The sequence below is a fragment of the Hemicordylus capensis genome, chromosome 3 (genome assembly GCF_027244095.1).
Source record: "Hemicordylus capensis ecotype Gifberg chromosome 3, rHemCap1.1.pri, whole genome shotgun sequence".
NCBI classification, from domain to species: Eukaryota; Metazoa; Chordata; class Lepidosauria; order Squamata; family Cordylidae; genus Hemicordylus; species Hemicordylus capensis.
The window spans coordinates 27,393,574-27,416,656 of record NC_069659.1 but is presented as its reverse complement, the minus strand read 5'-3'; the positions used below and the strand labels follow the sequence as shown (position 1 = coordinate 27,416,656).

The window sequence follows — 23,083 nt, the reverse complement described above, 5'->3', positions numbered from 1 at the left end:
ACCCTATGTGCACTACATAACCCCTTGCTCTGAGAAACCCCAGTGCCCCCCAAGTGGAATTATGGGGCTGCTGAAACCTCCATTATTCCCTATGGGAGAAATCTTAAAACACATGTAAACTTCAACAATTCACAATAGATCAGCCCTCTGCCCAATGGAGAGGAGAACTGATCTTGTGGTTGAGCATGACTTGTCTCCATAGCTAAGCAGTTGCATATGAATGGGAGACTAAGCAGAGACATATGCATATGAATGGGAGACTAAGCAGAGACATATGAATGGTTGCATATGAATGGGAGACTTGATGTGTGAGCACTGCAAGATATTCCCCTCAGGGGATGAAGCCGCCCTGGAAAGAGCAGAAGGTTTCAAGCTCCCTCTCTGGCTTCTCCAAGATAGGGCTGAGAGAGATTCCTGCCTGCAACCTTGGAGAAGCCACTGCCAGTCTGTGAAGACAATACTGAGCTAGATAGACCAATGGTCTGACTCAGTATATGGCAGTTTCCTATGTTCCTAATTCTTTTGAGATAATTCTGGAAGTTTCCTTGCCCCCATTGGGCACTACCACCCACCACACTCCACTCTGGGTCATCCCTTTTCCCTTGATTTGAAGCGATACATTTGCTGGAATCCCCATTATTCCCTATGGGAAAATTCTTAAAGATGTGTAAACTTAAAAAATTCACAAAAAATCAGCACTTTGCCTAATTCCTTTGAAATTTGGGTGGTAGCTTCCACCCATTGGAAACTACCACCACCACCCACTCTTTTTGCCCTGGGACCCTTTTAAAAAATCCAAATCAATTCAAATTTGGATTCGGGAAATTTGGCTACAAAACAAAACAGGTCTGATTTGGATTCAGAAAATGTGGGTACAAAACAAAACGGGGGTGTTTCGATTCGGATACAAATCAAAACAAGAAAATTCCAAAATGCACACCCCTAGTAAAGCAAGACTGACCTTTGCAGAAGCCATACTGGTTCTCTCCCAGCAGCGCCTGTTGTTCTATGTGTTTTTCAATTTTATCCTTGAGGATGCTTTCCACCAATTTGCCCAGACAGACATTAAGCTAAACGGCCTGTAATTTCCCGGATCACCTCTGGATCTCTTTTTGAAAATCAGTGTTACATTTGCTATTTTCCTATCCTCCGGTACAGTGCCTGATTGCAGGGATAAGTTATATATTTTATCAAGGAGGTTCTGCAATTTTACATTTGAGTTCTTTGAGGACTCTTGGATGGATGCCATCCGGCCCTGGCGATTTGCTAGTTTTCAGTTTTTCCAGACAGCTTAGAACATCATCTCATGCCAGTGCCCTGAAATGGTGACCCCACTGTCACAGTGTGGCTTGAAAATAGGGGTTCCCCTCTCCCACAATTCCCTGTGCAGGCAGATCTGCATGCGGCATGATGCTTGTCTTGACCCTTGAATTCTGAATGTGTTTATAGGCCCATCTCAGTGTGTTCCCCCTCCTCACATGTGGCTAGTCTATGGCACCTAGGGTGTCTAGATCTTCTTTGGATGTGTGCAAGTCTTAACAGGAAATGGGTATGGGGAGGTTGCAGAGAATCTGTTCAAACATGGAGAGTTTGGGGCCCCACACAAGCAGGGGCCCCTTGGGTGAGTGGGTGGGCCAGCTCAACATGTGAGTTTGCAGTTTGTGGGTTGAACAGAACCCTTGTAGCCACATTGGTCTCTCCAGTAGACTGGTCTTATGAGAGGGCAAGCCTGCTCAGTATCAATCTGCCAGTAAGCAGAATTTCAGTTGGGTCTGCATGGACTGCTTTGCTGGGGTTACCCCTCACAATGTCATCTCAGGTTACAGTGGGACAGGTCCCCCAGCATCCTTTGCCCTCCCTCATCTACATATCCCCTCCTAGGAAGTGTTACTCTCCCCTCCCTGATTAACAGGGTAATACCCCCACCCCCCGGCTCAAACCCACTTCACTCAATTACATCCTTGGGTGGGACTATCAGGGTCCAAGGCTCTTTTGGGGAAACTGGTGCCATTGCTGCCAGAAGAAGTGCTGCCATTATGTGCCAGTTCAGACCCCCATCATTCCCTATGGCAGAAATGATTTAAAAAAAAAAAAAAAAAACTACTGCAGAGAGGTGGGAGAGTGGGCTGTGTGGGGCTTCCTTCTTGACAGACAGACAACCTATACAGCCAGTTGGGCCAGAGTGAGGAAGGAGTTTCTTCCCTCAAATCTGGTTCCATGGGACCAAAACTGCAGTGTCAGCATTTGGATGTAATGCTGGCACTGCAGAAATGGAGTTTGTGGTGGCAAAACTCTACTCTGGTTTCCCTTTGGGTCCCTTTCCACCGCAAACTCCATTTCCCCAAATTTGGACATGTGAGTGAGGAAACCAGAAGTGAAGGGATCTCCAGTTTCCTGTTGCATCTGAATTCGACCCTTGAATGCTAGTTCCACATTGAAGGAAATTATATGGCAAGATTAACATAAGGCAGAGTTCAGATTGCTTTGGCTCACACTGGGAGGAAAAGTGGATTGTCTACTCATTCAGAGCAGCAGTACAGGAATGCTACTTTGTGTTTTGATAGCTATGATCATCAAAGTACAGAGAGGAAGACTTGCTTTGGTGGTTCAGTGAGGGAAATTTACTCTGTACATGTGCAGAGGCATTTCCTGCCTGCAAAGCCCCAGGTTGTGCGAGTGCAGCTACTGACTTACTAGATATAGTCTGATTGAGTGCATTGCCACTTATATTCTATATTGCAGAAGGATTTCCTGATATGTGAAAATATTTCCCCTCTCCGTTTTTCTGGGAATTAACCACTCCCACATGTTGATTGCAAAGTCTTGTATTACTGCTACATCTATGGAAATTTTTACAACTTCTGCATTTTTAAAACCCAGTGTGTTCTTGCTGTCTATAATATTGGCCTTTTGCTCATATTCAAGGTGGGCTTTTTTGGGTGCACTTTTCATTGGCATCCGTTCTGCTCAGCTGAACTGTATCTGATTCCAGAGAAGCAATGCTGAACAAGGTCATTCCGATGACTGGAGGCGTGATCAGAGATTGTAAACTGACTTTTCTGTCTTCAGCAGCTGGAAGTTGCTTTACTTGATAGTCTCCTGTTGCTCCAACATCTCATGGTTGAAAATAGGGATGCTCTTTCACATCCTTCGATCCCCTGTTCTTACCCCAAGGACCACAGTCTGCTATGTGTTGTTGGATTCTTGGTGGCTATATGAGTTCTCTCAATGAATCCCTATGAAGAACTTTTCTCGTGTGTGTATGTGTGTGTGTGTACACACACACACACACACACACACACACACACACACACACACACACCAGAGAAGCTACTCTGATAAAGATAGACTGTTAAGAGGCCAGAAACTAAAAAATTCCTGGGGGGAAACCATAAACCTCACCAGCTTGGGGCTGCCTGGGGGGAGTTGTGGCACAACTTGCCATGACCCCAAACCCACTTTGGGGTGCCCAGGCACCCCCCTCAAAGAGTGGGAGTGGGGCTGCCTCAAATCCCCATTATTCCATATGGGGGAAATGCAGAAGTTGGAAAAATCTTCAAAAATCATTAAATATCACAGGAGTGTCCCATTGCTTTGGGATTCAGTGGGTGGGTGGCATCCCTGGGCACCTACCATCCACCCTGGTTTTGTGCCCCTAGGTGCTCTGTATAAGGAATGATGCCCTGGTTCCAGTCCCCATTATACCCTATGTAGAACCTTTTAGAACTGATTCAAATTAGGTTCAAATTTGAACTGAACTGGGGTTTTTGAGCAAAACCAACACTGAACCCACCCACCCTGGTTTGAAGCTGGTTCGAATTCAAACCAAACTGGCCAAGCTGGTTTTGTGCACATCCCTATTGTCTAACATGCAGCATTCTGCCAAAGGGACAGCGGGGTGCACATGCCCACTCCATGCAATTCCAAATGACGTCTTTGCTGCTGCCAAGCTTGTGGAGCTTTGAGGCTCGTGGCTCCTAAACTGCATTCCCATTGTAGCAATGCTGTTCCAATTAGTCCCAAAGGGAGCATCGCCACTGCTACAGTGACACCATTTTTAGGAGCCATGGAAGTTCTGTGAGCTCAGTAGCAACAAGGACTTGGTTTGGAAGAGCGCAGAGTGCGCATGTGCCCAGTTCCATTGTTGGGGCGCTATGCAGGATGTAAGCCAAGTTGCTGTGCCCACCCCACCCCCATTCTTGAAGTTATGTTGGAAATAAATAAATCAAATATGCCTTTGTAGTTCAATATATAGTGCAGCAGTTTCAGAGCATGCAAAGCCTGGCTGTGCACAGCAGGAAGCCTTAGTGTTGAAGCGTGTGCATTGACATGTATGTCAAGCAAACAAGGTACCCACCCATCTCAAAGATTTAACTTCTAGAGATGCTAGGGAGGAAGCTGAACTCTGTACAATGATAGCACAAGCAGCTCACACTAACCATGTTAACACGGCATCTTCCAATGGCAAAGGAAGGAAGGAAGGAAGAAGGAAGGAAGGGAATAAACAGTGGCAGTGATTTATCAGGTCACAAAAGACAGGGTCTGCCTCTACTAAACAGGGACAGTTGGAGCATATGGTACTATGAGCTAGACACACATTCTCCTCTGCTTCCTCTTTCATCTAGTGATTCTTTTATGACAGTCTATTCCTGTGACCAGCTGAAATGAGCTCTGTGACTGGCGATTGCTCTGGCGCTGTTCTAATCTCTCCCTGCCTTCGCAGCTTAGAATTCAGTCTGCAGGAAACTGATACTTTCAATATTACCCCTGTCTCTTTGTTAAATTGCACCCTGCCTTTCTGTTTGCACTGGGAAGTGGACAGAAATGTTTGCTAATAAACCTGAGGCAAGAGCTGGCTTTAATCACCCATTTTAGAATTGCTTTTTAGATTCATCACACCATACTGTATAAGGACAAATGCGAATATGCTATTATGGAGGAAAGCCAGCAGCTGGTATCTCATACAGTTTGTGGCAGTTGGTTATTGCATTGCTTGTGGGCTTTTTTAAATGTGAAAAATAGTTTCCCTTCAGTCTGTGGTGTAATTCATTGTTTGTCAGGACATTTATTCAGTTAATCGGAAAGCAACCCAATTTACAAGTATAAATAAAATATTTCAGGAAAGAGTCTGAAGAAAGACGGCCAGCAAAAACATTCAAAAATAAGGGGAATTTTATTTTAAACATGTATATCCCCACCTTACCTTTGATTTTTAGCACCTCAGATTGTGGAGCAGAATCTCTGATTTTGAGTGTATAGGATGGTCCATGGCAGAAGGCAGACTTTAAGGTAATTACTGGTTCTCAAATCGTTAGGGCTTTGAAGGTAAGAATGAGCACCTTGAATCTGGTCTGGAAGCAAATAAATCACCAATTAACGTGATAAAGTACTGGAGTAAATATGTTCCATCTAGTCAGCTGTCCCATCTGGCCAGCCCCAGTGGAAATTCCAGCAACAGCGCTTGGAGACAGTAGAAGTTTCCTCACCCTTTCCAAGGGCACACAATGCACATTACTGTAATCTTTTGGAATTGTCTGCTTTAAGGAATTCATTCATTCATTCATTCATTCGATTTCTATACCGCCCTTCCAAAAATGGCTCAGAGCAGTTTAAACAGAGAAATAATAAATAAATAAGATGGTTGCCTGTCCCCAAAGGGCTCACAATCTAAAAAGAAACATGAGATACACACCAGCAACAGTCACTGGAAGAAATGTGCTGGGGGTGGATAGGGCCAGTTACTTTCCCCCTAAGTTCTAAATAAAAGAGAATCACCACGTTAAAAGGTGCCTCTTTGCCAAGTTAGCAGGAGGACAGGGATTATTTTGTATGCACAAGTAGGACCCATGTTTCATAAGTATGTGAAGTCCTATTCTGTTCTACAGGGCATTGTGAAACTATCCATGCCCTTGGAGACCCCAGGAAAAATGAACCTCTGCTTGAACATAAGAGCCCTGCTGGATAAGGCCCAAGGTCTATCTGCTCCAGTACCCTATTTCCCACAAAGCCCCACAAACAGGAACCAAAGGCATGCCCCCTCATTCAGTGTTGCTCCCCTACAACTGATTTTCAGAGGCCTCCTAGCTATGAACTTGGAGCTATGAACCTTCTAGCCAATAAGACAAGTGGCCATTGATAGCCCTGTCCTCTACGAATTTGTCTAAGCCCCTCGCTAATTTACTTTGCTGCTACAATGATCTAATTAAATACTGCTTTACCTTTATTTTATAACATGTAAAATAAAATAAAAACTTTTGCGTTTTTTTATAACAGCTCAAAAGTGGCTAAATTACAAATTCATAAAACCACTAAAACATCAAAATGAGATAATTTAAAGAAAAGAAAAAGCAAACACCCACCCCCCCGCCCCCACCAACACACACACACATGAAATCAGGGTTTTTGAACTTGTGTAGAGGGGTAATTAGGAGGAACACCCATTTCACGCTAAGAAAGGACATTCTGACAGCATAACAGAATGTCCTTTAGTGGTGTCAATGCATAGACATTCTCATTGTGTCTCTGACCTCCATGCAGGTGCTGGCTGAACATGTGTCCAAAAATATAGAGAGAAGAGGATTTGATAGAACACAGAAACCATGACCTAGGCAGGTCTCCTTGGGCACCACAATTATCACTCCAGTATTGTGGGCTGAGCTGATGATGTCATAAAAGTAGCCAGTAGCAGCTGAGAGGACATGAAGCTGTCCCAGCAGCAATTGGCTGCTTTTCTTTTGAGGTTTTGAAGGAGGTGAGCACTCTTCTCCCCCAGTTTAAGATGATGGTATATAGGATGAGGTATCGTGTCCTGCCTTCCTTTCGAAATTCCACATCCTTCTGGCTTGCTCTTCTAATAGGAATGAAATGGGCGGAAAGGGGCCTTAGTTGTCCATCTGACTGCACGTGTGACAGACTGGAAGTAGACTGTTCTGGAAAGAACCTACTACGTTTTCCAAGCCCAATTCCACTGACTACCAAGAAGTTGTATATAGCTCAGAACCATCTCACCTGCTTATCACCATTACAAATGAACCTTCTGAATGATCTAGTGTACTTGGACTGCAGTCACAATGAAATAAAGATGAGCCTGAATTTTTCCTTTCCTGGCAGTATCAAGCTGACATACTTGGACCTCAGTCACAACCAATTCTTTCACATAAATGACAACACTTTCTCAAAGCTGAACAGGCTGCTGCTGCTGAATCTCTCAAGCAATGCAAAGATACAGACACTTGGGTCTGGAACCTTCCATAACAATCACTTGCTGAGATACCTAGATATAAGTGGTTGTGGCATAAGTATGATCGATGAAGAAATGTTCTTAAAGATGCATAATCTTCGTACTCTTGGACTAAGTAATAACCCCTGGATTTGTGACTGTGATCTCATGGATCTTTGCTCATGGGTAGATAAGAAGCATTCATCTGTATCTTTCCCAAGTGAGGCCTTTCTGTGTAGATAGATATGTCTTCCATTCTTCTGTGGAGTAACTTCTTGTGGGTTTGCAGATCACTCCCTTGAGCCAATCCTGTGGGTCGGCACAGATAGCTTGTGTGAATATTTTACAGGTTTCCCAACAGACTGATCGATGGCAAGATCTAGAACTGATTTCAAAATAGCTCTTTAAAATAAAAAAAAATTCATGAAGCAGTAAACAATGCAAATGACACAGACAGAAAACCAGGAATGCTGGTATGAATGGAAAAGATACAAAATATTAAACTAGCAAATGGAAAAGCAATTAGTTAAAACCTTTCCAAGCCAGCAGGTGTCAGCTCCTCCACCTCCGCAAGCCCTATGGAGAGGGTAGGGCTTGCAACTTGGTTGTAGAGATGAGGCACTAGTGCGAGCCTAGAACTGTTGCCATATTTATTTCAATTGCTTGAAAGATTTCTTTCAGTTGCCCTGCAGTAATGCTTCTAGTGCTACCACACAATCTCTGCAGTGTTGCTGCAAGGCCTGTCCTCTCTCCATAGGGCTTGCAGAGCCACTCAGTTGTTTAAACATAATAATAATAATACTTATCATCTAGATAAATAAATGACTATAGAATCGCTGTTCATGAATGTGACTAGAGATCAGGATGGCTGCTAACTATATGGAACTCTAACTTCTTGGAGGGCCTCCATGGAACAGTCATGAAACCTATTTATTCCAATATTGAATTGGTCACATGTATAAATTGTGGGCTCACTGGTACATTGGCACCTGAGGTCTGCATGAGCACCCACAGTCCTGGGAGCACACATTCCCCTCCAGCCCCACATACGCCTCTACTTCTTGACCAGGTTCCACTATGCCAAGAATGGTCGTGACACCTGAGCCTACCAGTCTTGGCATATCCTGCCCTACTTTTATTGTAACGGAGATTTGAAATACATTACAGATGTCAGGTCTCTGGCAGAAGCAGGGCAGGATATGCCAAGATTGGGTAGTTTAGATGTATAACAGATGACTATTATACTAGTCTCGGTATAACAGAACCTGGACAGGAAGTAGAGCTTGTTTGGGGATTTGGGGAAGTGTGCATTCCCATGGCGGCAGGTGCTCACATGACCCTCAGAAGTCTGAATCCACCCATAGAATACCTTAAAATTTTGATATGCTACCCATGTTATTGTAAGTTGTAGCATATGAGCTGGGATTGAGGTCTGGGGCAGTCTTTATTGCGTATGTTTCCTAAAGAAGAGACCCCTGCTTACCACAGTGCTACTGTTGTCAAACACGTTGTTGGGCCTAGTGCAGATATGTGACTTGGGTTGTCCAGAGATAGGGAGAGAGAGGGTGATTCCATGGCAGCTATTCCAGTGGTAGTGGTGAACCAAAAAAAAGATACGATGTTGGTAAGTGAGCAGGTCACTACGAGGAAAAGAAAACTTTTTCTAGGAATAGCTGTTCCTGCTTACAGCTGGCCTGGCAGCTCTTTGGCCTTGGGAAGCAGTGCCAATCACCCACAAAAACTTCACCTTGCTGTTTTTTTAATGCTAGGTCAGTCCAAAATAAATCTGAGATCATTAATGACCTGATTGTGGATGAAGGAGCTGACCTGGTATGTATTATGGAAACGTGGTCAGGAGAGGCTAGTGGTCCAGTCTATTCCCAGCTTCTCAATGTGGGACACTCTGTTGTGAAGCAGGTGAAAGGAAGTGGGTGGGGTGGTGGTTTGGCTGTGGTCTACAAGAATACCATCTTGCTTACCAGGATCCCTGTCAGGGAATTGGCCTATATTGGATGTGTGTCCTAAAGCCTAGGGACCAAGGATAGCCTGGGACTAGGCATGTGCAAACTGGCTTGATGTCAAGCAGTTTGCCAACAAACCGGACCTGTTTGACAGCTCACCCTTGAGCCAAACTAGGCCTGGTTTGGATCAGTTTGGCTCAACCACAAGCCAAAATCCCTGGGCCAGCTTGGGGGTTTGGAGGGGAAAAAACATTGTAACCCCCCCCCCAAACTTTTTAACAAAATGGCAGCACTCCTGGAGTCCACTGGACCGAGCAATAACTTAAAATAAAAAATTGACACACACACACACCCAAGCCGGGCCCAAACTGGTTCAGCCTCGAGCCAAACGGGCCCAGCTCAACATGCACAGAGCCAAACTGGGCCTGGTTCAGTTCAAGTCGGGTTCGATTCAAATTGAACGAGGCTTCCTGGTTCCATGAACACCCCTAACTAGGTCTTCTGTTGGTGTACTGATCATCCAACTGCCCAACAGAGCCCCTAACTGAGCTGACAGACCTGACTGCATAGTCGGTGCTGGAGTCACCCAGACTCTTGGTAGTGGGGGACCAATGTTCACTTTGGGACCAGTTTGTCAGGAGTGGCTCAGGAGTTCAAAGCGGACATGATGACTATGGGCCTATCTCAGGTGGTCTTGGGACTGATGCATGATGCTGGTCACATGCTCAGTTTTGGACTCCCCTGCTAACTGGGCAAAGAGGCACATTTTTAATGTGGTGATTCTCTTTATTTAACAGGGGGAGAACAACTGGCCCTATCCAGCCCCAGCACAGCATCCTTCCAGTGACTGTTGCTGGTGTCTATCTTATGTTTCTTTTTGGATTGTGAGCCCTTTGGGGACAGGGAGCCATCTTATTTATTTGTCTGTCTATCTATCTATCTATCTATCTATCTATCTATCTATCTATCTATCTATCTATCTATCTATCTATCTTTTTCCCATGTAAACCGATTTTGAAACTTTTGTTGAAAAGTGGTATATAAGTTGTTGTTTTTGTTGCTGCTGCTGCTGCTGCTGCTATTGTCTTTTTCTCTGATCTGGGTGGCTTGGAAGAGTTCCGAGTTGGCTCTGCTGAGGATTCTGTTGATGCTCTGCTGCAAACATGGGATAATAAACTCACTAGAGCAGTTGACAAAATAACTCCTAAGTGTCCTCTAGGACCTGCTTCAAAATTAACATCATAGTATTCGGAAGAATTACAGAAGCTGAAACAGTGAGGTAGATGAGTAGAGTGCAAGTGGGAAAAGATTTGACGTGAATCTGATATATTACAACACAGAGCACATTTGAAGATCTATGCTCTGGCAATACGGGTGGTAAAGAAGTGGTTCTTTTCTGCACGCATTGCTTCTGCAAGTTCATGTCCAGTGCAGTTGTCCAGGGTAACTTGTGAGAAGGCTAGTACATGCCCCTTCCTCCTTGAACTCCAATTTGGAAACTTCAAGCACCCACATTGATGTTTTTAATAACTGTTTGTGAATAAAACATCTTGTATTCAGGCTGAAATTGATGCCACATTTTTTTTGCAGAGACTACTAGGAAAGTGTCCAGCAACTCCTGTTATGGGATCAGATTGGATCACTTTCCATTTGTGACACCTGAGGATGTAGACAAGCTGCTTTGACTGTATGTACTACCACCTGTTCTCTCAACCCTTGCCCAACTTGGCTCATTCCATCTGCCAATTATACGAACAGAGAGTGTTTGGTACATATTATAAATACTTTTCTGAGGAAGTACAGGATATCTCATTGCCTCACGGAGGCTACTATCAGGCCTTACCTAAAGAAACTTGCACGGGATCCCTCAGAGGTAGCCAAGTATAGACCTGTCTCCAATCTTCCTTGGTTGGGTAAGGTGATTGAGAGGTGGTTCCCTCTCTGCTCCAGGAGGTCTTGAACAAATTATCAAGACCCATTTCAAACTGGCTTTTGAGCAGTCTATGGGGTTGAGATTTAGTGATGAGCACGGACCGGTCCGGAGGCCATTCTAAAGGCCTCCGAACGGATCTGAACATGGGGCAGTTCGGCAATTTGACACTGGAGGGGGGTTCCTTTAAGGGTGGGGGGAGGTTGTACTTACCCCTCCCACCACTTTCCCCCTTCCGGCGTGTGCCTTTTAGTAAGTATTTGGGGCGGCAGTGTACCTCCCTGCCGCCCCTGCCGCTGGTCATCAGCAAAAGGCTTCAGAAAGCCTTTTGCACGTGCGCACATCACATGCACACATCACGTCTCCGCGATGTATGCACGCACATGATGAGGAGACATGACGCGCACAACGTGCACATGTGCAAAAGGCTTTCTGAAGCCTTTTGCTGATGACTGGGGGAAGCGGCGGCAGGGAGGTACCCTGCCACCCCAAATGCTTACTAAAATATATTTTTTTCATGTTTAAATTTTTATTGATTTTAACAATATCTTAACATTCAGATCACGTTAAACAAATATTGACTTCCCGCTCACACCTCCTCGTGAATCACCAACTATAGAATTAACCCTTGCTATAATAGTAATTCAAAACATATATCTTAAACCTTACAAACTCGATTTTGATTTACCCAACCTGCTATTATTACTAAATTTCAAACCCTGTTGTAAAATCAATATTAGGAAAATAGTTCTTTAAGTATAATAAAAATGGTTTCCAATCTTCTTTAAAACATTCCAAATTTTGATCTCTTATCAGTGCTGTGAGTTTTGCCATCTCCGCGTATTCAAAAATTTTTATCAGCCAATCTTCTTTTGAAGGCAGTTCAAAATGCTTACTAAAATACACGTGCCAGCAGGGGGAAATCAGTGGGAGGGGTAAGTACACCCTCCCCCCACCCTTAAAGGAACCCCCACCCCAGTGCCGGACTGCAGCTCCGCAGTTCTGTGCACATCCCTATTGAGACTGCCTTGGTCAGCCTGATGGATGATCTCCAATTAGGTATTGACAGAGGGAGTGTGACTCTGTTGACCCTTCTGGATCTCTCAGTGGCTTTCGATATCATTGACCATGGTATCCTTCTGGGTTGCCTGAGGGGGTGGCATTGGGTGGCTCTGTTTTACAGTGGTTCCATTCCTACCTCTCTGGCAGTTTCCAGATGGTGTCATTTGAAGACTGTTGCTCTGCAAAGTGGGAGTTACTGTATGGAGTTCCACAAGGCTCTATACCATCTCCAACACTTTTTAACATCTACATGAAACTGCTGGGAGATATCATCAGATTTGGTGCAAGGTGTTATCAATATGTCGAAGACACCCAGATCTATTTATCCATGCCAACTTCATCATGGAATGGCATAACTTCCCTGAATGCCTGCCTGGAGGTGGTAATGAGCTAGATGAGGCATAACAAATTGAAGTTGAATCCAAATAAGACGGAGTTACTGACTGTGGGGCATCAGAACTCAAGAGATGGTTTAGATCTGCCTGTTCTGGACAGGGTTACACTCTCTCAGAAAGAACAAGTATGTAGCTTGAGAGTGCTCCTGGATCCAAAACTCTCTCTAAATCCTCAGGTTGAGCCAGTGGTCAGCAGTGCTCTTTCATCAGCTTTGGCTGATACGTCAGCTACACCCATTTCTAGAGGAAAAGGACCTTAAAACAGTGGTACATATGCTGGTAACCTCCAGACTTGAATACTGTAATGCACTCTATGCGTGGCTGCCTTTTTATGTAGTCTGAAAACTACAGTTGGTGCAGAATGCAGCAGCCAGACTGATCTCCAGTATACCCCCCAAAGACCATATAACACTCATCTTAAAAGAACTCCATTGACTGCCAATATGCTTCTCAACAAAATGCAAGGAGCTGGTTATTACCTATAAAGCCCTGAACAGCTTCAGTCCAGGATATTTAAGACAGCGCCTCCTGGGTTATGAACCCTCTGGTCTATTAAGATCATTTGGGGAGGCCTGGTTATGGCTACCAGTGGGGCTATTTGGGATAGGACCTTCTCTCTGGCTGCCCTGGTGCTCTGGAATTACTCCCTGTTAAAACAAGAGTCTCTCCATCTTTGGCTGTTTTTAAAAAGACCCTTAAGATGATGAAAGATCAGGTACATACCTTGGGAGTGCCCCTGGTAACCCCATCAAGAACAGGCAGATCTAAACCATCTCTCAGATCCCGACACACACACAAACCCTCACCCCCACACACAGAGTCAGTACCTCTGTCTTATTGGGATTGAACTTCATTTTGTTATCCAGCCCATTACTCACTCCAAGCATGCATTTAGGGAAGTTCTGACATTTCCTGAAGAGGCCGATATGGAGAAATAGATACTGTAGATGTGTCATCAGCATATCGATAATATCATGCAAGAGGGATGTGTATGGAACTGGTTTGTCTGGTTCCGTTCAAATCTGAACCAGATTTGAACAGACCTGGCCCGGTCCAGCTTCGGACTCGGACAAACTGGGTCTGGTGCAGTTCGACTATTGAACTCGGCTGAACCAGTTTGGGGGTATACTCCTAAAGGGGAATATAGTGAGGATTCCCCTTTACAGGTAAAGGGGGATTCCTGAACATTAGCGGGGTGTGTGTGAGCAAAAGTACTTAAATTAAAGCCTGTGGCAGAGAGTCTCTAGAGGTGGCAGCGGGAGGTAGCAGGGGCTCCTCCATGCGCCCTGCTGGCCTCCTGAATGGAAGCCCATTTCAGGCCTCAGCACATGAACTCCACACATGTTCAGAGCCCATTTGAGTCACCATGCAAATTGAATGGTTACGCACATGGCCTCTGCACATGCAAAAATGGCCTCCGCACATTCGCAGATGCCCACAGCTGTCCACAGCTACCATTCAGGAGACTGGCAGAAGGCGTGGAGGAGCCGCTGTTGCCACCCCACACCATGCCCAGAGACTCCCTGTAGCCACCATGGGCTTTAAATTGCTCTACACCCCCTGCCCCCACCCCACCTTATGTTAGAGTGTGCCCCTTTACTTCTGCTAGTTCTTTCAGGGACACGCCACCAACACTAGGGAACAGTTACAATAGAGAACTGGGGGGGGGACAACACAATAGGTTGCTGCTGGACTGGGGCAGTGGCTGAAGGCCTTCCTTGTTTAAGGCTGCAGTTGGGGGTGGGTGGTAAATGGGCACAGGGAGGAGGCTAGAGTGTGTGAGGAGGCTAGAGCGTGTGCCCACTCAGAGATGGTAGGACTACACGTTGCAGACCTCTTCTGTGGTCTGGTCTCTCTCTACTCTTCTTTTTTCTTCAGTCATCAGTTGGGGCGGGGGCTGGGGGGAAAGCCTGGAAAATCGGGGAGGGGGAGAGGAGGAGGTAGCTGGCTGGCCAGGGGCCACAGGTGCTCTGGGTCTGGTGGCCGGCTGGCACAGGCAGGCAGTGATTCTCTTAGCAGCAGGAAAGGGTGAAAAAAGAAGAAGAAGGAATTCTCCCCGCCCCCCCGAATTCTCTCTTTCTCTTCAAAAAGCAATTAATGCAGGAGAGAATCCACCCCAGGATGGCACAGACACTGGCAGACTGGGTGGCACTGGGCAAGCAAGGCAAGCTGGCAAGGCAGAACAATAGGCAAGGCAGAACATTAGGTAAAGCAAAGCAAAAAGCAAATACCCCCCCTCCCCCTCTCTCTCCCTCCTCCCATGAGGCAGAAAGGAAGACTGGTAGGCTTCTGCCTTTTAAAATCCCTTTGAAAACCCCTCCGTGATCTAGCCCCCACACATGCCTCTTCTTTGACCTTTCCATGACCAATGTGGGCTTGGTCAGCACTTGCAGAGCCAAAAAGAGCCAATTGGGAACAAGGAGATAATTGCTAGCAGATCAGCCCATGCTTTTGCTTACCAATCTGAAGGCTGGAAGGGTGGGAAATTCAAACACAAAATGGAGACTACACAGTGAGATCACCACAAAATGGAGGTCCAAAACAACAAATCTTTCAGAGCTGAAATTCTGGTGATTTGTTTTGTATACAAAATTTTCAGAACTAGCAATCGGGCGATTTGTTTTGTGGACAAATCGCCCAAAATGGCCTGATTCGGGTACAGATCATTGTGTACCTGAAATGTTTTTCACATCCCTACCCAGCTGTTTAATGAAGATATTAAAGAGCTTAGAGACAGTATGGAGCCTTGCAGAACTCAATACTTTAGTTCTTGCTTTGCAGAGGAGGAGTCACCAAAAAATACCATCTGCAACCTGCCAGAGAGGTAGGAATGGGACCACTTTAAAACAGTTCCATCCAATCCCAACCCTCAGCCGACCCAGAAGTATACCATGCTTAACGGTATCAAAAGCTGCCAAGAAATCCAAAAGGATCAGCAGTCATATTCCCTTTGTTGATAGCTGGTTGGCGATAATCCATCAGGCCGACCAAGGCCGTCTCAACTCCATAGCCCACATGGAATCCAGTCTGAAATAGGTCTAGATAATCTGCATCATCCCAAACTGCCTGAAGCTGAGAGGCCACCACCCGCTCAATCACCTTGCCCAACCTTGGAAGACTGGAAACGGGTCTGTAATTAACTAACTCTGAGGGATCCAATGCAAGTTTATTCAAATAAAGTTTATTATTATTATTTAGTTACACAGTCAGACAGGTGTTTTTGACTGGTTTGTTTTATCCAGGCATTGAGTCCTTCCCAAGGACCTAGGATGGCTGAATTTTATTGTCAATGTTGTTGCTGTTGTTATATATATTGTTGCAGAATATAGGCTGTTCCTAGTAATGTTGCTTTTTGTAACTGGCTGATGGTGATTTCTATGGCCCCTATGGTGTTGAGGTGCTCTTCAAGGTCTTTTGGAACTGCACCCAGGGCGCCAATTACCACTGGGATTATTTTGGTCTTTTTCTGCCACAGCCTTTCCATTTCAATTTGTAGATCTTTGCATTTGGTGATTTTTTTCTATTGCCAGGTCTTGGTGATGTCTGATTTCCCACTTATATTGTGCAAATATTGACCATGCAGGGGCTTATTTTTCCATTTTTCTGCTTGGTTCTTGACTTGTTCTTTCTTGTAGGCCTGCTTTCTTTCATTGGTGTTGAATAGTTTTTCATTATTGACCATTTGAAGTGCATCTTCTTCACTGTCCTTGATATATTCTTCAAGGCCTCTTTTCTCCTCCTCTACTGTTTGATGGACTTGCAGCATTCCTCTTCCACCTGAGCTGCGAGGGAGGTATAGCCTATATACATCACTGCAGGGATGCAGAGCATGATTGATGGTCATTATTTTCCTGGTCGTACAATCTAGCATCTCTAGCTCTGCCTGGGTCTAGTCTATTATTCCTGCAGTGTATCTGATAACAGGTATAGCCCAGGTGTTGATGGCTTGTATGGTGTTCCCGCCATTGAGTTTGGACTTGAGGATTTTTCTAACTCTCCTGATGTATTCACTTCCAATTTTTCTTTTAACTTCAGTGTGTGCGATGTTATCAGCCTGGAGAATGCCCAAGTATTTGTAATGTTCTTTCTCTTCCAGGTTCTAGATCTTGCTTACATTGGGCAGTTCTATTCCTTCTGTTTTTCTTATTTTCCCTCTGTTCATTATTAATGCAGCACACTTGTCTAGTTCAAAATCCATTGATATGTCGCTACTGAATATACGGACAGTGTTTAGCAGTGATTCGATTTCTGACTGGGACTTTCCATACAACTTCAGATCGTCCATGTACAGTAGATGGTTGATTTTACTTGATGTTTTAGATGTTTGGTATCCAAGGCCTGTTTTGTTTAGTATTTGTGAAAGTGGGGTCATGGCAATTACAAACAACAGAGGGGATAGTGAGTCCCCTTGGAAAATGCCTCTTCTAATGCTAACCTGTCCAAGTGTCTCACCATTGATTGTTAACTGTGTACTCCACATGCTCATCTGAATGTTTTTGCTGACACCAGTTGTTTCTAAACATTTTAGTATCCATGTGTGAGGCAATGAATCGAAGGCTTTCTTGCAGTCAATCCATGCAACACTTAGATTGGTTTTTCTTCTCTTGCAATTTTCTAAAATCATTTTGTCAATCAGCAGCTGGTCTTTTGTTTCTCTGGTGTTCAGGCAATTTCCTTTCTGTTCAACTGGAAGCTGTTTGTTAGTTAATAAGTGTTGCATCATTTCATCTGCTATTATTCCAGTTAATAATTTGAACATGGTTGGCAGATAGGTTATCAGTCTATAATTACTTGGAACTGCACCTTTTGCTTGGTCTTACATTATGAGATGAGTTTTCTCTGTTGTTAGCCATTGTTCAATATCACCTCCTTGCAAAATGTGATTGAACTGTTTTGATAGTTGTTTATGAAGGCTTGTTAGGTGTTTACGCCAAAAGCCATGCAGTTCATCATCGCCTGGAGCAGTCCAATTTTTAATTTTCTTTGCTCTTTCACTTATTAATTCTGGTGTTATTATGAGATCTTGCATTTGTTGGTTACATGTTTTGAACTCTTTCATCCAGCCTGCTTTTTTATTATAATCTATTGGATTGTCCCATAATTTCCCCCAGAATTGCACTGTTTCTTCTTTATTTGGTGTTTCTATGTTTCTTGCAGTTTCTCCTTCTATGCTTTGGTAGAAACATCTCCGATTCGACTGTAATTGGAGATTCTGCCTGTGTTGTGTAATTCTGTCTTCGTATCTGCTAATTTTCTTTGACACTGCTGTTATTTGCTGCTTTATTATTTCCAGGACTTCTCTAATTTTCCTTGAATCTAGGTGGTATTTTTGGATCAGATACTGTTTGGCGTTTTCATTCATCAGCTTCTTGTCTTTCGTATCTTTCAATTTACTAGCATCTGATCTAAGCCTGGAGATTTTATTTTCTAATTTAATCTTCCATTTAGGTGATGTACTGCTTTCTTTTTTTACAGGTCCACCGATCTTATATCGGAGCTCTTGTGTTGTTAATGTTGCTGCTCTGTACTAAGGATATGCGAAATGTTTCGGATACAAAATGTTTTGTACCCAAAACAGCCTGTTTCGCGTGTTTTGTAGACAAAACAAAACACCCATTTTCCAGATCCAAAAGTTTTGTATACAAAACAAAACGTCCCTGTTTCGGCTACAAAACGTTTTTTGTTTCGGACCTCCATTTTGTGGTGATCTCTGAGTCAGTCTCCATTTTGTGTTTGACATCTCTTTGAATTTCCCACCCTTCCAGCCTTCTGATCGGTGACCTAAAGCATGGGCTGACCTGCTGACAATTCCCTCCTTGTTCCCCATTGGCTCTTTTGCTTCTTGCCACTCTTTACTGACCCCACATTGGCCAGGGGAAGGGTTGCTAACCCATGGGTTGCTGGGTTCTGTTGTTTCTGTGGTGTTCTGAGTAGATTCTCTGGTAGCATATGAGAGTGGATTCTTGTTTTTCACTGAAAATCTCATATGCTACCAGAGAATCTACAATGAACACCTCAGAAACACAAAACCCAGTACCCCAAGGGCTTGTGGGTATGGAGGTGGTTGGCACCCTATGTGCACTACACAACCCCTCACTCTGGGAAACCCCAGTGCCCCCCAAGTGGAATTATGGGGCTGCTGAAACCTCCATTATTCCCTATGGGAGAAATCTTAAAAGACACGTAAACTTCAACAATTCACAAAAGATCAGCCCTTTGCCCAATGGATAGAAGAACTGGTCTTGTGGTTGAGCATGACTTGTCTCCATAGCTAAGCAGGATCTGCCCTGGTTGCATATGAATGGGAGACTTGATGTGTGAGCACTGCAAGATATTCCCCTCAGGGGATGAAGCCGCTCTGAAGAACAGAAGGTTTCAAGTTCCCTCCCTGGCTTCTCCAAGATAGGGCTGAGAGAGATTCCTGCCTGCAACCTTGGAGAAGCCACTGCCAGTCTGTGAAGACAATACTGAGCTGGATAGACCAATGGTCTGACTCAGTATATGGCAGTTTCCTATGTTCCTAATACTTTTGAGATAATTCTGGAAGTTTCCTTGCCCCCATTGGGCACTACCACCCACCACACTCCTCTCTGGGTCATCCCTTTCCCCTTGATTTGAAGCGATACATTTGCTGGAATCTCCATTATTCCCTATGGGAAAATTCTAAAGATGTGTAAACTTTAAAAATTCACAAAAAATCAGCCCTTTGTCTAATTCCTTTGAAATTTGGGTGGTAGATTCCACCCATTGGACACTACCACCACCACCCACTCTTTTTGCCCTCTGACTCTTTTTAAAAATCCAAATCGATTCAGATTCGGAAAATTCGGCTACAAAACATAACAGGGCTGATTTGGATTCAGAAAATGTGGGTACAAAACAAAACGGGGGTGTTTCGATGCGGATACAAATTGAAACAAGAAAATTCCAAAATGCACACCCCTACTCTGTACTTTAGTTGGTTTGTTTCTTGCCAATTATTGGTTATTTCTGCAAGTGCAGCATTGACGTCTTTTAATGCCTGAGCTAGTTGCTTTTGGGCAACTGTTTTTAGCGCTGGAAGTCGAACCCTGGTGGTTGTTTGGTTCATGTGCTCAGTTATTTTTTGATTTAATTCATGTTGCTTTTCTGTTAAACGGCATTTGGGTTTTTGAGGTGAAGGCAAAGGGGAGGTTGCCTGGTTTTGATTTTGAAACAGTTCAGCAACAGTGGCATCCTCGATTTCCAACGCCTCTTCCACCTGAGCCTGAGCAACTTCTTCAGTTGGTGCTAATTCTTCTTCCATATCTTGAGCCTGTGTTGCGCTTTGCAGTTCTTCCAGCTCAACTCCTGTCAATACTTTATTTCTTATTATGAATCTTCTCTGGTCTGCTAGCCTTTGTTCTGTTATTTCTGTATCTGGATGCTTCTCTTTCCAAATTTGGTACATTCTTTTTAAATAACCTCTTCTAGTTGGACTAGCACATCATTATTTCCTTGTTGGCATTTTTCGTATATATTTTTTCCGGTTAAGCGACGTTTCTTCCAGTAACCTTGCAGTCTCCAGCCCTGGTTGCTCAACTGAAGATCCTGAGTCCTGTAGCCCACTTGCCACCAGATGTCCAGGGACTCCAGCACTTGGCACGGTCCTTGTTGACCCAGTTGACGACTGATCCGATCTAGATTTATTAAAGTTACGTTTCACCATATTGTTGATGGGAGAGGCACTCTTTGTCTGGCTCCTCTGGTGAGACCTGTCCAGTATGGTTGGACCTCTGGCATAGCTCTCACCTTCCTCAGAGCACACAAGCCCCACAACCATGCCAAGGTAGTGCCTTACTGAAGGTATAATAATAATAATAATAATAATAATAATAATAATAATAATAATAATAATAATTTGATTTCTATACCGCCCTTCTAAAAATGGCTCAGGGCGGTTTACAAAGATACTAATAATAGTCTCCTTAAGACAAGGAGACATCCTATCTTCCCTCAGAAAAGCATTGACTGACCAGGAGAGGAATCTTGAAGTCGTGGTGGACAGCTTAATGTACAGCAACTGTGAAAAAGGCCAATTCCATGCTAGCGATCATTAGGAAGGGGACTGAAAATAAAACTGATATTTTAATAACCTTATACAAAACTATGGTGCAGCCACACCTGGAGTACTGTGTACAATATGATCAGCACATCTACAAAGTATATTGTATAACTGGAAAAGGTGCAGAAGAGGGCAATCAAGATGATCAGGGGCCTAGAGCACTTTTCTTATGAGGCAAGGCTACAACACCTGGGGCTATTTAGTTTAGAAAAAAAGAACCAGGGGTCATCCCATGAAATTGATTGCTGGGAAATTTAGGATCAGCAAACGGAAGGACTATTTCACACAACGCGTGATCCACTTGTGGAATTCTCTGCCACAGGATGTCATGACAGCCAACAACCTGGATGGCTTTAAGTGGGGTTTGGATAACTTCATGTAGGAAGTTATCAACGGCTACTAGTCAGATCCTATCAACCTATCAATGGCTACTAGTCAGAGGGCTATAGGCCACCTCCAGCCTCAAAGGCAGGATGCCTCTGAGTACCAGTTGCAGGGGAGTAACAGCAGGAGAGAGGGCATGTCTTCAACTCCTGTCGGTGGGCTTTCAGTGGCATCTGGTGGGCCACTGTATGAAACAGAATGCTGGTGTAGATGGGCCTTGGGCTTGATCCAGCAGGGCTGTTCTGATGTCCTTATGTTATGTTTCCATTTATAGTATTTACCCTACTCTCCCTGATAATACAATTACCAGATGAGATAAGCCAAGTTGGGCAAAGGTCAAATACAATGCCGTTTTTCCACATCCTTAGGAATCACAAAATGAAAGTGATCCAATCTAATCCTGTAATAGGAGTTGCTGGACACCTCCAGAGTAGACTCTACTATAACTGTGGAATCCAGTTTAGCCTGAATATCAGATAGTTTATCTGTAATGCTCTTAATATATGAGTAATGTGGTCTCTTGGGGTTGTCCTGGAGACCAACCTAGCTACTTCATTTTGTACCAATTGCGGTTTCTGGACTACACACATCGGAAGCACCAAGTAGAACGCATTGTAGTAGTCAAGTCTGGAGGTTACCAGGCAATATACAATTGTTTTACACCCATGTTTTTGTCAAACAAGTTGTTGTAAGCTGTGACATATGGAGCAGGAGTCAGTTTGGGTTTTATATATATATATATATATATATATATATATATATATATATATATATATATATATTCGTATCTATTATTTATTTATTTATGTAATGGATTTTTATACTGCCCCAAATCAAAGTCTCTAGCTGCTGACATCCAGACTAACCAGGTGCTGATGTGGAGAATACATACTGTGCACCACAGTTCAGGGGCAATTTACATAGTTCTCTCCTGAAATCCACCGGGACTCCAAAAATATGTCCCTGAGGACTGCATTGCCCTCAGGTCATCAGAGGCAAGGGGAATTCAATGAAAATCACCACTCCCTCATTGTGTGCACTGTACAAGGGGTTTGTTAGCCTGGGTGTCAGTCAGTGTCTTGTGTGGGGTTCCCCTCTGGAGCATGAGTGTCTGGCACAACTGGAGATGATTCAAAGAAAACAAGGGCCAAAATTTATGATTGATTCTTCGGTCTGTTAAGTAGCAATCCAGTCATCCGGCACTGTACAAAATGCTGAGTGTACCTGTTTTCTTCATCTGCCTTATTCCTGCAGAGTCTGAGGAGATGGTTTGCAATGAACCACGCACATTGAGAGGGAAGACTCTCAAGGCCGTAAATGTGAGGCTCCATGATCTATGCCTTTTGCACTTGGACACAAACCATTTTGTCATTGTGGCTTTGATTGGCATCGGTCCATTCCTTTTGGGAATTACGACAGCATGGCTTCTTGGGATGGTCACAGTGCTGTATTGCTACCCTATGATGAAGATAGAAGATGAGTCAGATGATGAAATGAACTAGGACTGATTCAGAGCTGCTCTTGGAAGTGTCAGCATCGATTGTGAAAGCACCATCAATGTGGCCCTTTTGTTGGATTGCAAAATCCTTTAAAAGCTTTTTTGCCTTCTTTCAAGGAAGATCTCTCTTCTTTCTTCCTCATTAACAGAGCATGCAAAGGCATTACCTTGAGCATGAAAAAGAGGATGCTACTGCTGCCACTTTCCAGGCATCCCCTTTGGTGGTCAGGGCAGAGGAAATGGGCAGGGGGTGTTTCAGGAGTACATGTGCAAGATCCTTGAGCAGCATGCAGCTTCTGCAAATGGTTTAATGGAGGTGTGGAGTGAGGGAGTGTCCAGAAGTAGAAGGTTGCTCCAAGAGGGAGAGGGTTTTAGGAGAAATCCAAAAAGTGTTGGGACAAGAGGGGGCAATCCCCAGGTCTGTTGCTGGGAAAAGCTCTTCTGTTCTCCTGTAGTCCTGACTGGTGCCTGGCTGACACTGGACTACAATGTCCTCCTACAGTCTGTGAGAATGTTCACTGATGCTGGAACATCCCTTGGCCAGCAAAGCC

The 23,083-nt window shown here is 44.2% G+C and overlaps 1 protein-coding gene across 1 annotated transcript; it reads left to right on the top strand.

Moving 5' to 3' along the window:
- The first annotated feature begins 6,714 nt into the window (after nt 1–6,714).
- On the top strand, nt 6,715–22,631 carry LOC128351862 (leucine-rich repeat-containing protein 52-like). The gene is made up of 2 exons (XM_053311854.1): nt 6,715–7,439; nt 22,289–22,631. Exons 1-2 carry the CDS (start codon nt 6,779–6,781, stop codon nt 22,534–22,536), a joined length of 909 nt encoding a protein of 302 aa, XP_053167829.1. The 5' UTR covers nt 6,715–6,778; the 3' UTR covers nt 22,537–22,631.
- The last annotated feature ends 452 nt before the right edge of the window (nt 22,632–23,083 follow it).